This window comes from Mirounga angustirostris, unplaced genomic scaffold, assembly GCF_029215605.1.
Source record: "Mirounga angustirostris isolate CCGP_5_RB_7025 unplaced genomic scaffold, mMirAng1.0.hap1 SCAF_5, whole genome shotgun sequence".
NCBI classification, from domain to species: Eukaryota; Metazoa; Chordata; class Mammalia; order Carnivora; family Phocidae; genus Mirounga; species Mirounga angustirostris.
In genome coordinates this window covers 47,692,070-47,710,038 of record NW_026991713.1, presented here as the reverse complement: position 1 = coordinate 47,710,038, position 17,969 = coordinate 47,692,070, and the positions used below count along the sequence as shown (strand labels likewise).

The window sequence follows — 17,969 nt, the reverse complement described above, 5'->3', positions numbered from 1 at the left end:
TTGGAAATGGTGCCCCTTCTCTTACCGACTCTGTGCCAAGTGCACATGACCTGTAGAGTCTAGACGCAGGCTAGACCCTCACACGCCAGGCCAGCCCCCATCGTGCAAGGCACAGCTATACAGGAGAGCCCTGGCAGCATACGCTGTCTTGTGTATCCACGACTCAGGTTTGTACGTAACGCTAGAATGATCCCTCTCCTGTTAGAGGCTCGTAGCATGCAGGGATGGCAGGGCGATTGGAGCAAGCAGTTTGTCTTTGCCTACTTTTCGCCACCTCTACCTCCACCACACTCTAGTTGAAGCCTCGACTGTCTTTTTTTTTTTTTTTTAAAGATTTTATTTATTCATTCATGAGAGACAGAGAGAGAGAGAGGCAGAGGGAGAAGCAGGCTCCCGAGGAGCAGGGAGCCCGATGCGGGGCTCGATCCCAGGACCCTGGGATCATGACCTGAGCCGAAGGCAGACGCTCAACCATCTGAGCCACCCAGGCGCCCCAAAGCCTCGACTGTCTTTCCCTTACTTCCCAGTCTTCCTTATACAGCTTCATCATCCAGATCAGCTAGTCATCCTTTTAAAGTGGACTAGATGTTACTCTTCTACTTAGAACCTTCTCATGACTCCTTATTACACTTTGAATAAACCTCAAAGTTCTTTTCTTGATGTACAAGATGGCACATACACTGGAGCTTGACTACCCCTCCCCCAGTCTTGTATCCTCCTACCCCTCCTCCCTGTCCACCCACTACATGTTAGCCTCTGGGCCTCTTTGCTGTTCTTTCTCTGCCTAGAATGCTCTTTCCCCAAGATAGCTGTACGGATGGCTTTCCTACCTTCTTCAGTAGTATGCTCAATGTCCTCTCTCTAGAGACCCTCCCCGTCCCCCAACCCTAACCCCCCATATCACTTTCTCATTATCCTGCATTGGTTTTCCTTCTGGCAGTTATATATAATGTATAATGTATATATTTATTTGCTTGTTGTGTCTACCTCCATTAGGATATAGATTTCATGAAGGCAACAACATTGTTTTCTTCATTTCTCTGACTTTGGCACTTAAGTTAATGCCTAGAACATAAGAAGCTTTCAGAAGATATTTGGTACATTTAGTAAATGACCGAGGTGAATGCCCTGTCTTCATATTAGAGATATCTATAATGTCAGTGCAGCTCAACTCCTGCTGGCAACACATACCAGCTAATGAATTTTTCTCACATGTAAGGCACTACTAGATGTCCATAATGGAAAGAATGTTTTAATTTTATGTATTTACAGGATTTTTCAAAGCTTTTGTTCATTTGGGTGACAAAAACAGCTTAGGTTGTGGAGAGCGATTTATTTCCTTTTCCTCGTGCAAATTGCTGGGCCCATCAGGCATGATTCGGGATGGTTGGTAGCCCTCAGTCTGCTGGTATGGGAATCCATTTTAGTTAGCAGAGCAGATTACCCGTAACACCAAGGGTGTTACAGGACGTAGAAGAAGCAGGTGCCAAAATCCATCCCATGAGATCAGATTACTAATAGAGCTGCTGCTACTTTCAGGTGATAAGGGCTATGGGAGCCAGGGGCATTTTGCCTCTTTAGCATCGGGGGGGAAAGACTACATTGGAGCACAAATGGAGTGACTCAGAGGAAGCAGTCCTCTCATTCTTAATAGGTTCTGGGTGGAAACAACTAATTTGAATTATGAGTAAGACCTTTGGTTTTAAATCCACTTCTGAAGGTAGTGAGTGCCTATTTGAGAAGAGAAATAAAAGTGCTTTCCCTTTTAAAATTAAGAAAACACAAGGCATGCATTTTAATATTTACTGTTACATATTTATATCTCAAAACAAGACTAAACGATTGATAGTAATTTTTCCTATGTGTGGAAACCTGACCTAGGTCACACCCTAAGTTAGTACAATCACTCATTGGTAGAATTACCACATTACATTTTGTTGCTTCATGCCTCCACTTACATCTACCTTTGAAATTACTTTACCAACTTAATAATATAGTCTGTCCCATGAAGATACTTTCACTGATTAATATAAGTTTTCATAAACAACAACAAAAAAGTTCCAAACTTCTAAGAAGGTACTGCTTTAAAAAAATTAATTAGATATTTTATTAGGCTTTTCTAAAGACCAGATATTTAGAGGTGCCTGGGTGGCTCTGTCGGTGAAGCGTCTACCTTCGGCTCGGGTCATGATCCTGGGGTCCTGGGATTGAGCCCCGTGTCGGGCTCCCTGCTCAGCTGGGAGTCTGCTTCCCCTCTCCCTCTCCTCCTACCCTCAGCTCATGCGCTGTTTCTCTCTCTCTCAAATAAATAAAATATTAAAAAAAAATAAAGACCAGATATTTAGGTTGTCTTGTTCTCTGTTTTGTCTTATGCTATGAACGCTATGGATTTCCTTCCTATTTTTAAGATTATTTCATAAATTTTAAGGTTGGGTACTTTTTAAATTATTTTAATGATTTTAAATTTCAAATTTGTTGCAAGAAAATGTATTGGGTACACTTCTGTACTCTTACTGCCCACATAATTTTTTAGAAAGGCCCATGTATACTGGGAGAAATGCTAATTGTTTTCTCCATATTGTTTTCCTCATTATATCTGTTCTGTCTCATTAATTATATTATTCAAATCTATAGGTTTTTAAAATTTTTCTATTTTTGAAAGATTATACAAAGGAATCATAAATTCATAGTGCTTAAAAACAGTTTGCAGTGACATTGTCCCACCCTGTGTGCCTCTCCCCACATCATGACCCTTCTCCCCTGTACCAGTCACCACCTCAGTTCGTGTCCTCTCACATGTATTTCCATCTGTACACATCCAGGGAAATGGTGCTGCTTTTCTGTTCTCAGTTTTGTTCCAGTGGTATTTAGTCTCTAATTTACTGCTTTAAGCATGTTTTTATTCAAGACGTAGTAAGTGTTAGAAATACAAATTAAAAAAAAAAATACAAATTTAGAAGCATTTTGTTTTCATTATCAGACCTGGGACTACTCTGAGTAGTATGTTTTGTTTGCCTTCATGCTGTTTTACCAAAAATTGTGTCTCTAGCTCTCATGATTAAAATCCTGCCTTGTTTTATTTTTAATGGGCATCATAAGCTTTAGAGAAACCCCATTAGCTTCTACCTGTTGAATTTTGGTTTTGATTCAGTACTTGATTTTTTTTATAACAGTATTTAGCTTAAACTTGTTAAAATGACAACTTGATGTCTGATTATAGGATGCTGAAGGAGACCATGAAAGGACACACCAAATGATTTCATTGAGAAAGCTTTGTCTGCCAATGTTGTGTTTCCTGCTTCATACCATATTGCATAGTACCGGTCAGTATCAGGAATGCTTGCAGTTAGCAGATATGGTCTCCTCTGAGCGCCACAAACTATATCTGGTAAGTTCCAGAGCATTTACAGTTTATATTTTAGTGATTTGATAAGCTCTGTAATAATATTTGATTTTTGTGAGATGTGTTTACATTTTGTAGATGTTCTTAGATTTTCTTAAAGTAATGGTCCACTTCTAGTGTTTGTTCTTTTTTTGAAAATACATACATATTCGTAAACACTTAGAAGTAAATAGACTGGCTCAAAGAAATAGCTTTGAAGTTCTTGGACCACACTAACATACTGGCCTCTGGCTACATAAATCTTAAAGAGGAATTTCTTCTTACGTTAAGCTAATAGGGTTGATTAAGTGACTATAAATTCATATATTCTTCCTTGTTCTCATTAACTTTTTTTCTTTTCTTAAAATCAGGTATTTTCTAAGGAAGAACTAAGGAAATTGTTGCAGAAGTTAAGAGAGTCCTCTCTAATGCTCCTAGACCAGGGACTTGATCCATTAGGATATGAAATTCAGTCATAATCCATCCACTCTACGATCTCACTAATTTCTGTGATAAATGGAGTTTCTTGTAAAATATATGTATTTGTAATTACTGGGTTTTTTCTTTTGCATTGTCATGGGGAAAATGAAAATTTAGACATTTGCATTTTGTATTTTTCAGAATATTATGGTGATACTTTGAAAATTTAATGTATTTTATCAGTATTTCCCTGTGTTTATTAATAAAATTATATAAAAATTAAAATTTTCTGTTCTTACAAGTTCCAGGATTGTCTCTTATGTAATAAGAAATTAAGTTTCCTATTATCATACTTCTCTCCTGTGAGCGTAAATACTCTGATATCTTAAAATTATAAAGAGGATGGAAAGTAGATTCATTTCTAAGCCAGGTATGTAATTTCTTATCATAAAATTTAGCATTTTTTAAATACCACAGTTAAGACGAATATAGTAAGACTTTTGTCTAGTATTATGCTATTGTTTTCTTTATTTTGGAAACATTTCTCTTTTATTAACTCTCATTCAGCAAACTGGCTCCTAATGAAGTTGGATCTTGTAAAGACTTGTTATAGTGTCTGGTACACAGTAGGCACTGAATAAACTGGGAAATACAAAAATGAGTGGCATCTAGTCCAGCCCTCCTAGTAGGGGAAAGACAACAAGTACATTTTTTAAATGCCATTAAAAAATGCAAGTAATCTGGGCGCCTGGGTGGCTCAGTCGTTAGGCGTCTGCCTTCGGCTCAGGTCATGATCCCAGGGTCCTGGGATTGAGTCCCACATCAGGCTCCCGGCTCAGCAGGGAGCCTGCTGATCCCTCTGACCCTCTCCCCTCTCATGCTGTTTCTCTGTCTCTCTCTCTTTCTCTCAAATAAATAAATAAATAAAATCTTTAAAGAAAAAAAGAACTGCTGTCGGAGTCATGCACTAAATTTGCAAGGGCAATGATAAAGCACAAGAAGAGTGAGGCACTGCACATTAGGAAATCAGTATGAGCAAGGCCCAGAAATGGTAATACATGTTCATGAATCAGCAAGAATTTTTTTCTTTTTTTTTTTTTAAGAGAGAGATTGCATGCAAGAATGGGGAGAGAGATGAGGGGAGAGAGAATCTTCAGCAGGCTCCACACCCTGTGAGGATCCCAATGCAGGGCTCTATCTCATGACCCTGAGATCATGACCTGAGCTGAAATTCAAGAATTGGATGCTTAACTGATTGAGCACCCTTGTGGCCCACACCGGAGGAATTTCTTAAATATTTGTTTATAGATGCCACCCCTAGAGATGTCTGGCTAGGAGGCCTGGGATAGGGTCCTGGAAGTTGTATTTTTAAGTATAATATGCCATAGGTGATTTTAGTTAGTTTCGGATATTCTGGCTTAAATCAGAGATGGATATTGATCCTCCTCTTATACCCAAGGCAGATAGCAGTAGTTGATCATGATATGCTGTTTGCATCAGCTGGGGAGAGGTGTAGAGGCAGTGGACTCCGCTTCAAGTTCTTATGCTAGTGAAAATGATCCAAAAAGGAAATAATTACTTTCCAAAACCTCTTTAATTTTTATACATTAAAAAAATGAGGTGGAGCAGTATGAACTGACTTGAAAGTCTAAATCTTAAACAAAATACGTATAGGATTTGTATGCTGAAAACTACAAAATACTGATAAACCAAAGAGCAAAATAAATGGGAGAGACACACCATGTTCATTAAATGGAAGACTCAACGTAGTAAAGATGCCAAATTGATAAACAGGTTTAACACAGTTCTTACCAAATATTTCAGCAAAAAAAATAGATTGTGTATTAGTTGGTATGACTGAATTAATCATCTTAGTTGTGATAATTGTATTGTGGCCAGATAGGAGAGTGTCCTTAAGAGATACACACTGAGGGACCCCGTTGGGCTCCCTGCTCAGCGGGAAGCCTGCTTCTCCCTCTCCCACTCCCCCTGCTTGTGTTCTGCTCTCGCTCTCTCTGTCAAATAAATAAAATCTTAAAAAAAAAAAGTAAATAAGGTAGACACAGACTGGGAGAAAATATTTGCAAAAATATATCTGACAAGGGGTCTGGGTGGCTCAGTTGTTAAGCGTCTGCCTCCGGCTCAGGTCATGATCCCGGGGTCCTGGGATCGAGCCCCGCATCGGGCTCCCTCCTCCACGGGGAGCCTGCTTCTCCCTCTCCCACTCCCCCTGCTTGTGTTCCTGCTCTCGTGCGTGCTCTCTCTCTCTCTCTCTCTGTAAGATAAATAAATAAAATCTTTAATATATATATATATATCTGACCAAAAAAAACCTCTCAGAATATACAAAGAACTCTTACAATTCAATAATAAAGCAAAAAGTGGGCAGAAGAATAGATGATTCATAAAGGAAGAGAATATGCATAACCAGAAAGCCCATGAAAAAGTACTCAAATCAATAGGGAATGCAAATGAAAACCACAATGAGATACCACCACATATCTATCAAAATGGCTAAAATCAAGAAGACTGACAACACCAAATTGTGGAGCAACTGACTGATATACATTGGTGGGGGAATATAAAATGGTACACTCTGGGAAAAATTTTGACTTTCTTACAAACACCTACCCTTTAACCTAGAAATTTCACTCATATATTTACTCAAGAGAAATGAAAATAAATTCCACAAAAACACTTGTGCAAATATATTCATAGCAGCATTATTTATAATAGCCCCAAACTGGAAATGACCCAAATTACCATCGGTAGGATGACTAAACAAGCACACTACTCAGCAATATAAAAAGGAAAGCACTGCTCTACTCAACAAAAGAACCTAGACACCAGAAGTACATACTGTACAATCCACTTATATGAAGTTCTAGAACAGTCAAAGCCATAGCGAAAGAAAAATGAAAATGAAAGTGGCTTCCTCTTGGGCATGGGGCGGTGGGGGTTTTCTAGGGAATTTTGTGAGGTGATGGAAATGTATCTCAATGGGTGTGGGTTACATAGGTGCATCCATTTATCAAAAAACGTACAGTTTAGATTATTGCATTTGAGTGAAAGTAAATTTACTTCTGAAAGATCAAATGGAGAGGTGAGGAGTAGGTACACATGAAAATGGCAGCTGTTGAAACCAGGTGACAGGTATTTTAACTTTGCACAAGTTTGAAATTTTCCATAATAAAAAGGAGGGGAAGTGGGCCAGGAGCCAGAGAATTTTGGGTTGGAATCTTATTCTCATCCCTCTAGCTGCAAGGTAACAGCCATGAACCTCTATTTTCAACATCTGTAAATGAGAATAAAGATAAAAATCACATTTCAAGACAAGTAAAGATTAGGACTACTGTGCTTTGTTAAGGAGGTAGAGAAAGCCGCTTAATCAATTAAATCAGTCTGGAGAAGGGCAGTTTCCAGAACAATAGAAACCTGGATTAAATGGCAAATATGGAGTTAGACTCAGTAACTCTAACCCAACAGGCATTTGAAATCCACTAGATACTGTTATATTTTAACCCAAATTTCAGATTTCATATCGTAACTATCTTCAAATATTGCAAGATAAATAGATGAATGATAAAAAGATTATTTATTATCCATGCTAAAATTATCAATCCAAATCTATAACCACAAGGAGACAATGAATTGAGTAGACTAAATGAAGACAGGGTGCCACGGCTCTTAATTGGGGAGCAGGTGAGGGTAAACATTGTAAATCGTTGATTAGAGGGTTCTGTAGACCCCAACTAGAAGGGAGGATGGCAATATAAACAGTGGAAAGGGCTCATGGTGTGGTATGAATCCGTAGAATTTGGTGGCATGATAGGAGGTTTAAAAGCTTATCAGGAAGACCATGTTGGGAAAACTAGACCTTAGACTTTGCCTAATTAACTTCTACTCATTCTCCTATCTTAAAGATTCATTTCCTTGGGGAACCTCTTGACCACCTCCCCCTCCCCAAGTTTAGATCTGATTGTCTTATACCTTCACAGGACCATATTATTACTTCAAAATATTCATTTATCATAGTTGATCATTGTTTACTACCAGTCTTCTCTCACTAAGTTATAAGGGAGAGGGAGGGTCTGGTCTGGCTTTATTCTCCACTATCTTCCAAGTGCCAAATTTAGTGCCTGGCACAAAACAGGTGCTCAATATTTGAATAATTCTTACATCAAAGAGGAAATTAAAACTGTCAATCAAACTACTTAGGAATTAAGGACAATATTAAAATGTCCTGAGGACTATGGGTAAAGCTATTCTCAGGGGGGAAACTCATAGCCTAAGTCCTTTGATTTTTTTATTATTTTATTTTCTCAAAGATTTTATTTATTTTAGAGAGCGAGTATGCGTGCCCATGTCCAAGTGAGCAGGGGGAAGAGTAGAGAGGGATGGAGAGGGAAAAGGAAACAATCTCTAGCAGACTCTGGGTTGCTGAGCACAGGGCTCCAGACTAGGGCCTCCATCCCACCACCCTGAGGTCATGACCTGAGTGGAAACCAAGAGTTGTCCTCAAACCCACTGAGCCACCCAGGTGCCCCTAAGTCCTTTTATTTTTATTTAAAGATTTTATTTATTTATTTGACAGAGAGAGAGCGAGAGAAAAAGGGCAGGAACACAAGCAGGGGGAGTGGGAGAGGGAGAAGCAGGCTTCCCCCCCAGCAAGGAGCCCGATGTGGGGCTTGATCCCAGGACCGCGGGATCATGACCTGAGCCGAAGGCAGACACTTAATGACTGAGCCATCCAGGCGCCCCAGTCCTTTTATTTTTAAATAAATTAACTGAACATTCTATTCAAGAAATTAGGGGGGAAAAGAAAAAAAGTAATAACGAATCAAAATCACTAGAAGTAATTTTTTTTTTAAGATTTTATTTATTTATTTATTTGACAGAGAGAGAACACAAGTAGGCAGAGAAACAGGGAGAAGCAGACTCCCCGCAGGGCAGGGAGCCCGATGCGGGACTCAATGCCAGGACCCTGGGATCATGACCTGAGCCGAAGGCAGACGCTTAACGACTGAGCCACCCAGGTGCCCTAGAAGTAATTTTTGAAAAGGCCAATAAAATAGTCAAACTACTGAGGTGGTGGGTGGCTCAGTCGGTTAAGCAATTCCTTCAGCTCAGGCTCGGGTCATGATTCCAGAGTCCTGGGATCCAGTCCCCCATGGGCTCTCTGCTCAGTGGGGAGCCTGCTTCTCCCTCTGCCTCCCGCTCCCCCTGCTCGTGCTCTCTCTCTCTGACAAATAAAATCTAAAAAAAAAAAAAAAAAGCTTAAAATAGTCAAATTACTGGCAAGAATAATCAAGGGACAGAGAAAACCCAAATGCATAGTTTTTACAATAAGTCGTAGAACAACAGATGAAATAAATTTAAAATATGGTAGATCACTATATACAACTCTAACCAAGTATTAGGACACCTAAGTTAAACGGACACTTTCCTAGAACAATTAAAAACCCCAACATGGATTCAAAAAGAAGAAAATCTAAATAGTGTACTAACAATGATGAGTATGAGAGTTCATCATACTATTTTGCTTATTTTGATTTTTAAAATAAAGTGTTTAAAAATACGCTTTCAGGAAGTAATGCTTTCCCCTCTCTAGTGATGACTACTTTTGCTCAGCCCCTGTCCCATACATAAAACTGGCCAATAGCGTCTGCACTCCAGCAGCCTGAGAGCAGCTGTCTAGCATGTGAGTCAACTGACACACAGGAAATCTCCAACGTCAAGAGAGGAGTCCCAGATGGACCCCACCAGAGTCCGGGTTAGGCGATCAAGGAGGTGGGGGACCGAGGACGCAGTTTTTCCTCACGCACAGCCCAACGCGCCTGCGCAGGGTAGACACTGCTCCACCCACAGCTCGGGGGCGGAAGCTCGGGCGCCCCGAGCCACGTGGTCGCGGGCGGAGAGGGGCGGGGCGCGCGGGACGTGCTGCCGCGTCGGCACCAGCTGAATGGGCGGTGGCGGAGCATGTGTGAGCCGCTGAGGCTGCCGCGCGCCCGGGACGCGGAGAGTGCATGCCTCTCCCGGGCCAGACGGTGAGGCCGGAGAGGACGTGGCGGCGGCGGCGGAGGGGAAGAGCAGCGGGAGGCAGGCTGGGCATCCCTCTCGGGGGCTGGAGGGCCCCGGCTTGGCGGGGGTTATGGCATCGCTTGCGGACCGAATGCGAGGCAACGGGCGCATCGCCGCTGGGCTCCTGCTCAACCTACTGGTGTCCATCTGCATCGTGTTCCTCAACAAATGGATCTATGTGCACCACGGCTTCCCTAACATGAGCCTGACCCTGGTGCACTTCGTGGTCACCTGGCTGGGCTTGTACATCTGCCAGAAGCTGGACATCTTTGCCCCCAAAAGTCTACCGCCTTCCAAACTCCTCCTCCTGGCCCTCAGCTTCTGCGGCTTCGTGGTCTTCACCAATCTCTCTTTGCAGAACAACACCATAGGCACCTATCAGCTGGCCAAGGCCATGACCACGCCGGTCATCATAGTCATCCAGACCCTCTGCTACAAGAAAACCTTCTCTACCAAAATACAGCTCACGCTGGTGAGTAGCTTCAGCTTCGCAAGGCACACCTTTAACAATCCACCACCTGGACCGTCTTTCTCCCCGGGAAATTTGAATGTTTAACCTTGCGCCACGCTCTTTCCCCATCATCTTGAAATCCACAAATGAGTCATCTGTGACCATGTGAACCTCAGGCTTATTTGGGAGAGGTGAAAAAAGTCATCTTGGCACTCTGTCGGGCTCCTAGCCCAGGAGAGTGTGCTTGTGTGAGTTTTAGTAACTACTGTTTGATGGAAATCCTTAAATGCTGTGATTGGTAAGAAAAGAAAGCTGTATTGCGTTACGCAATTCAGTGTATCGGAATATCTGCAAAATCTCAAACTGAAAAGCGGCCCTCCTTTGACGCAGGGGAATCAAATCATGTAAACGTTAAAGGTTCAGCATAAAATATGTCTCCGAATATGTCTGCAGAGACATACTGCAGAGGTTTCTGTGTCTTTAAATACAAGGAGATGATAATTTTAGCACTTAATGATTTACAGTATTTAAATTCTTAATGCTTTTGTTATACGTTCATGCTTATATGTTGTTTAGGCACTAGTTTGGGAGGGTCCATTTACTCCTCTGTGCTTGCAGGTCGTATGTGTTTGTTGCAAATTTAAATGCATTGACTCATTATTTTACCCAGAATTTTAAGTAGAATTAAATATGAATATAAATATAGAATTAACATATTTCACTTTGAGGAAATCGGTTTGTTTTATCAAATGGAAAAAAAATCCATTTATAGAGGTTCACTGTTTCCCAGTGATGTCTTTATGATTAACCTTGTAAGACAACATGAAAGGAATACTAAGTTTATGTCTCATGAATTTAATCTAAACAACATTTGCCTCTTTTTCTTTACAGATTCCTATAACTTTAGGTGTAATCCTAAATTCTTATTACGATGTGAAGTTTAATTTCCTTGGAATGGTGTTTGCCGCTCTTGGTGTTTTAGTTACATCCCTTTATCAAGTGGTTGGTAATTTTTTTTTCTTTATGTGCCTTTTTAGCAGATTTCATAAATTTTGAAGCTGTATCCCAAGGTTTAGAAAATACAGTATAGAGACAATAGGCTGTTGGGAAGAAAGCATAATTGCATAAATTGTCTGACTCAAGGTGAAGAGAAGAAAGGAGACAGAGAAACTTGGGTGTATGATGCTCACCAAATACCTCCCTACCTGTTGTAAGTGTATAATCCCCATGCTTAACAATTTGATTTTGGGGGGATGCTATAGCATTACCTGGGAAATCTTAACAAAATGAGTAGTAAGACTTCGTACTTGAAACTGAGAGCTTTGGTTAAATTTATGACTTACTCTTTAATGACAAGATTACTGTGAAGGAACGATTACCTTTCCAAAATTGGAACAGGAAAGGAAAACTTCAGATTTATAAATCTTTGCCTCAAAAAATCTGCTGCTGTTACAACTTGTATGTCAGCTTCCAGTGATTTGCCTGCATCCGTATTTTCTAGCAATGGATATTTCACTTCTGGTACTGTCGTAGCACGGTACTTTGCCTACAGCAGGCACTCATTAAAAATTTGTGCATGGATCCACTTACTTCATTACCATAAAATCTCAACAAGTATGGTTTTTTGTTTCTTACATGGGGGGAAAAATAACTTGGTGTAGGGTGCAGTGAAACAGTATTTTCTCTATACTGAAAACCTTGGACTGGAAATTCTGGGTGTGCCTGCATGGGGAGTCAGAGCCGCAATGTGTAACCAATATTCTCTTTTCACAAATATCTGCTGGTTATAAACTAAGGCATTCTTGTTCTGCATGCTACAACTTTAAGAATACAGCCTTACATCTGAAACTTTCTAGTACTGATCATTTCAGAAACATTGTTATATAAACATTGTGGGGCTGAGTACATTTTTAAGTGGGAAGAAGCAGTGTAAATAAGAGACCAGTGTCATGAAAGGACGGAGCACCCACTCAGTGCTGTCATTTGGCTCTAAGATATTCTGTCTTTCACTACAGAGAGGAATGAGAGCAAGCTCAGCCTTGTGCTTTAAGAAGATTGTACTTAGATGTACTTCAGTGAGTTTAAATTTTGTTACTAGATACAGTAAGTGAACATTCCTATTTGTCTTTTTTTGTTAAACAGACCTTTCTTTTTTTTTTTTTTTTTGGCCCAGGAGGGATTAACTGTTTATTAAGCATCAGAATTTCTTGTATTCCTTACGCATAATTTCAACTCCGCTTATTCACTGTCCTTGCCAATATGACCATTTTTTTCCCCCACAAGTCTCAAAATTGCTGTAGATTAGAATCAAAGGATTCTATATTCCTCAGGTACATATTTGAAATGGGATTGCCTAAGGAATGGTTGTGGACAAACTAATAGGCAGAGTTTTCATTTTTAGTAAACAGTAAAAGTACTGTTAAGGAATTAGGTGTATTCCCCAAAAGTTCATTTTTTAAAAAAGTTGTATTTTCCCATTGTATCCAGCTGTAATTCCTAAGTTATTTCTTCTTATACTGCTAGGGCGTTAAAAGGAGTTAAAGGATGAGTGATCAGGTATTAGCTTTAGTTGTGGAAAGACAGTTGATGCCCTTATTCATTCGTTTAGCAGACATTCCTTCTGCTTGATGCTCAGCCTTGAAGATACAAAGATGAAAAGCAGCTAAAATCCAGCATTGTAGAGACAGTCGCTGTAGAACCTTAGCTGTAGACAGCCAGCCACAAGCAGCGTAGCTGAGGGTATGAGGAGAGTTCTGAGGAACACCCGAGAGGAAGTGGCAGTTCTTCAAGGGGATGATGAGGTAAGACTTTATGGAAAAGCTGACACTTTAAATGGAAGGGCCCACAGGAGTTTGTTTAGCAGAGAAATACAGCAGAGGTCTTTCTTTGCAAAGATGTGTGACAGGATGGAGCGTCTTTGGAGAACTTGATGGATTTGGTGAGACTGTAGTTGCCTCGTGGAAGGCTGAGGCTTATGGGTGGGTGAGACCAGATGGCACGTGCTAAGCAAGTGTGCCCTTTATCTGCAGGCACCAGGAAGGGGGTTTAGATAGGGGAGTGGCTTGATCGGTCCCTGTGTTTCAGCAAATTAACTCTGGTGGCACATGATGGGTGAACAGTCAGGAGGCTCTCCACGGTTCCAGGGGAAGACAGGAAGGCACTGAGCAAGACAGTGATAGAGGCCAGAAACCTTTTGGAGGAGGAATTAGCAGGACGGGACCGAATGTAGAGTGAGAAAAGTAAGGCCTCTCATCCTTGGGGGAGATTAGGTCTTTAATTATGAGAGCAACAGTAAGTAAGTACTGAGTTGGTTTTAGAACAGTCCCTGCAGATCGGGTAAGTGAAGGTGGCCGGTAAGCTGTTGACATTTGGGGATTAAGGATGCCCTGAGAACGGAGGTCAGAGCTGGAGATGTCTTCTGGTGTAAGTGAGATCAGTCAGGGAGATAAAGGAAAAAGGCCAGACATCTACCTTAAAAATAGTAAATGAAGGAAGACGTGAGTGAGGAAACAGTGCAGACCAGAAGTCAAGTTCCCCCAGGAGAATTTGCTGGGCCCGCAGAGAGCCCCGTCAGGCAGAGCGCAGAAGGGTGACCTTTGGAGGTGACGGTGCCCTTTGGGAGAGCAGTTGCATTTAGAGCGATGGCGGGCAGAAGCCAGGGTGCACAGAGGGAAAGTGGAGGCCCTGAGAAGAGCCACCGTTCCAGGCAGCTCTACGGCAGGCATGCAGCCGCCGGGGGAGGCTGCTAAAGAAACCGAGGGCCGGGCCTCCACACTCTGCGGCCCCCCCCAGGAGCAGGCCACGGGAGAATCGATTCTTTGTCCTTCATACTCACAGAAGCCTCTCAGTTAAGGCTGGCGGGAGTATGTTTCAAATTTCCTGCTCTTCTGTTTTTGTCCTGGTGAATTTCTGTAGCCTTCGAGTTTATAGAACAGGATACCCAGATCTACAGGAAAAAGAATTATGTAGGAGCAGTTATTCAAAAGCCTGGCTGTTCATGCCAGATCTTATTCAAGCAGCCCTGTCAGGCTTTCTTTAAAGCCTTCTTTTTAGTCATATTTGCGAAACATTTTGAGGACTGATGGGATTTGAGGTTTTGAGGTGTTGGTTCTCCTGGATGACATAGTCCTTTATTTTTTTGAATCTTTTTAAAAGATTTTATTTATTTTAGAAAAAGAGCATGGAGTGGGGGGAGGAGCAGCGAGAGAGAGAGAGAGACAAGCCAGCTCTGCACTGAGTGTGGAGCCCAACTCAGGCTCTATCCCACGCCCCTGAGATCATGACCTGAGCCGAAATCAAGGGTTGGACACTTAACTGACTGAGCCACCCGGGCACCCTCTGAATGATGTAGCCTTTTTTTTTTTTTTTTTTTTTAAGATCTTATTTATTTATTTGACAGAGAGCACAAGCAGGGGGAGTGGAAGGCAGGCAGAGAGAGAAGCAGGCTTACTGCAGAGCAGGGAGCCTGATGTGGGACTTGATCCCAGGACCCTGAGATCACATCCTGAGCCGAAGGTAGACGCTTAACTGACTGAGCCACCCTGGCACCCCTGAATGATATAGTCTTTTAAAAGGATTTGCGATTATTTGGGCGCCTGGGTGGCTCAGTTGGTTAAGCAACTGCCTTCGGCTCAGGTCATGATCCTGGAGTCCCAGGATCGAGTCCCGCATCGGGCTCCCTGCTCGGCGGGGAGTCTGCTTCTCCCTCTGACCCTCCCCCCTCTCATGTGCTCGCTCCCATTCTCTCTCAAATAAATAAATAAAATCTTAAAAAAAAAAAAAGATGTAAAAGGATTTGCGATTATTTAATTTCTTCAAGTGTATTGGATTACCCACAGAAAAATCATCCACAAAGAAGAAAATTCCTTCTGCCATTGATTGGGGTTTTCTAACATGAAGGAAAAGGCTTCACATACTTTTCTAGCCACCCACACTGGCAGCCAGGGTAGCTGAGGTTCCTGTCAATCCCTAATTAGTCTGCCCCGCTCACCCCCTACTTCTTTGGGGGGGGGCAGTTTTAGAAAGAAATGAAGTCTAGCACTGCATCTCTGTTCCTGCTTATCACCTAAATTTCCATTCTTGTCTCCTTTCCCCAAGATCTCTGATAACTCATGGGCCCCTGTGTGAATTCATGGACTTGCTCATTTACTAGGGTTGGCAGGGAAGAGGATATTTTTTCTCCTTCTTTATAAATACTGAGGAGAAAATAGATGGACATACACTGAATTTGTAAAGCTCCTTTCATCCAAGGTGCTTAAAGGACATTTGTATACATTATTGATCTTTTTTTTCTAATTGATCTTTGGAGTCTTGTAGAATAATTAGGCATTTCCTCTTCCCCCAGCCCTGCCCTAAGTTCCCATCCCTGTGACTAGAGTCGCATCTTTTGTTTACTAAGCGGTGGTATTTTTTTCCTACCTCACGTGTTTTGTCTCCCGATTTTCAGTGGGTAGGAGCCAAACAGCATGAATTGCAAGTGAACTCGATGCAGCTGTTGTACTACCAGGCCCCAATGTCCTCCGCCATGTTGCTGGTCGCCGTGCCCTTCTTTGAGCCAGTGTTTGGAGAAGGAGGAATATTTGGCCCCTGGTCAGTGTCCGCATTGGTAAGTTCTAATTGTTTTGCTGTCTAAGAAACAAGAGAATCATCCCTCTGCGATGAGTGCGATTTTTAGTTTTCCGAGCACGATCTCAGACCCATTCTCACACTTAATCTTCATAATTACCCTTGAAGGGAGGCAAGTGAAGGATTATTTTTCAGATGAAGAGACTGAGATGAAGCGTGTGTGTGTGTGTGTCTGTGTGTAATTTTATACACATGGAATCATGTCATATATGCTGTTTTTATCATGGATTCCTTTTCCCCAGCCCTGCTCCCCACACGCATTCAACATTGCATTTCCCCGTCTCTGCCCCTGGAGGTAAGTCATGTTAACATTCTAGTGCATGTTCTTCCATAATTTCTCTGGGCTATCCATACCCACATAAACAATACACACACACATGTATATACATAAATTAAACATTTGTTTCTTTGACAAAAGTGGAATCATAACAAATAATTTTCTGCATCTTGCTTTTCTCGCTTCATATCTCATGCTTCAGAGCATTCTGTTCAGTGTCCATATAATAGATCCAATTCTTGACCCCTGTGAACAGTGTTGCAGTAAACATCCTTATACATATGTATTTAGGAACCGGTACTTTTTTTCTTTTGGAATCGAGTCCTAAGAGTAGAATTGCCAGATCAAAGGGAAGTGTACTTTGGGGACATTTTAAGTTAGAAAGTATAATCCCCCTCCTTAGGGAAGGAATTTCTGCTTCCTGCAACTTTAACCTTTGGAACACGGTCCGTAGAAAAGGCTTGTTTGTTGCTGGGGTTAATTTATCAAACCTACATAGCCCTTACTCTATGCCAAGAACTACTCTAACACTTTGCAAATGTTAACTTATTTAATCCTCATAACAACTTTATTAGGTGGATACTATTGTTATCCTTATATTTATGATATAGGATGAGGAAACTGAGGGACAGAGTTAAGTAGCTGACTCAAGATCCCACAGCTGGTGAGCAGACCCAGAGCCTGAGTCCAAGCATGCTGGCTCCAAAACGCGCGTTTTTCTTTTTTTTTTAAGATGTTATTTATTTATCTGACAGGGAGAGACACAGCGAGAGAGGGAACACAAGCAGGGGGAGGGGGAGAGGGAGAAGCAGGCTCCCCGCGGAGCAGGGAGCCCGATGCGGGGCTCGATCCCAGGACCCCGGGATCATGACCTGAGCCGAAGGCAGACGCTTAACGACTGAGCCACCCAGGCGCCCCGATTTTTTTTTTTTTTTTTTTTAAGTGGGGAACTACATGTAAACATAGGTCTGGGTAATGAGCTGTTGCAGCTGCAGAACCAGCAGAGGGAGTGCAATGCACTTCTCTCGCCCCGTCCAACAGAAACAGCGACTGCAATGACAATGCCGAGCTTTTCGAAGTGGAAATTGCAATCTCCTCTAAGGTGCATCAACGACAGAGCCACCAGCACCCGGCTATACATACTTCCAAGGGCCCTCGCTCACTTTTCCAATCTGTTCTTTTTTTTTTTTTTTAAGACTTTATTTATTTATTTGACAGAGAGAGAGACACAGTGAGAGAGGGAACACAAGCAGAGGGAGTGGGAGAGGGAGAAGCAGGCTTCCCGCTGAGCAGGGAGCCCGATGAGGGGCTCGATCCCAGGACCCTGGGATCATGACCTGAGCCGAAGGCAGACGCTTAACGACTGAGCCACTCAGGTGTCCCTAAGATTTTATTTATTTATTTGGCAGAGAGAGACACAGCGAGAGAGGGAACACAAGCAGGGGGAGTGGGAGAGGGAGAAGCAGGCTTCCCGCCGAGCAGGGAGCCCGATGCGGGGCTCGATCCCAGGACCCTGGGATCATGACCTGAGCCGAAGGCAGACGCTTAACGACTGAGCCACTCAGGTGTCCCTAAGATTTTATTTATTTATTTGGCAGAGAGAGACACAGCGAGAGAGGGAACACAAGCAGGGGGAGTGGGAGAGGGAGAAGCAGGCTTCCCGCCGAGCAGGGTGCCCGATGTGGGGCTCGATCCCAGGACCCCGGGATCATGACCTGAGCCGAAGGCAGTCG

At 42.3% G+C, this 17,969-nt stretch overlaps 2 protein-coding genes across 9 annotated transcripts in view; both read left to right on the top strand.

The window, feature by feature from the left end:
* The window catches only part of NUP107 (nucleoporin 107), a 49,620-nt gene extending 45,513 nt beyond the window's left edge, over positions 1 to 4,107 (top strand). For all 3 annotated transcript variants that reach the window (XM_045873011.2, XM_054506939.2, XM_064590922.1), the window contains 2 exons: positions 3,221 to 3,388; positions 3,754 to 4,107. In XM_045873011.2, the coding sequence (XP_045728967.1) occupies positions 3,221 to 3,388; positions 3,754 to 3,861 (276 nt within the window). In that variant the 3' untranslated portion in view covers positions 3,862 to 4,107. The remainder of the gene's footprint in view (positions 1 to 3,220; positions 3,389 to 3,753) is intronic.
* Positions 4,108 to 9,736: 5,629 nt separating this feature from the next.
* Positions 9,737 to 17,969, top strand: part of SLC35E3 (solute carrier family 35 member E3) — a 28,390-nt gene continuing 20,157 nt past the window's right edge. For 2 of the 6 annotated variants that reach the window (XM_064590918.1, XM_064590920.1), the window contains exons 1-3: positions 9,741 to 10,355; positions 11,226 to 11,336; positions 15,781 to 15,939. In XM_064590918.1, coding sequence (XP_064446988.1) covers positions 9,954 to 10,355; positions 11,226 to 11,336; positions 15,781 to 15,939 — 672 coding nt within the window. In that variant the 5' untranslated portion in view covers positions 9,741 to 9,953. Of the gene's footprint in view, positions 10,356 to 11,225; positions 11,337 to 15,780; positions 15,940 to 16,201; positions 16,255 to 17,969 lie in introns of all 6 variants that reach the window. The other 4 variants (XM_064590917.1, XM_064590919.1, XM_064590921.1 and 1 more) reach the window with 4 other exon arrangements.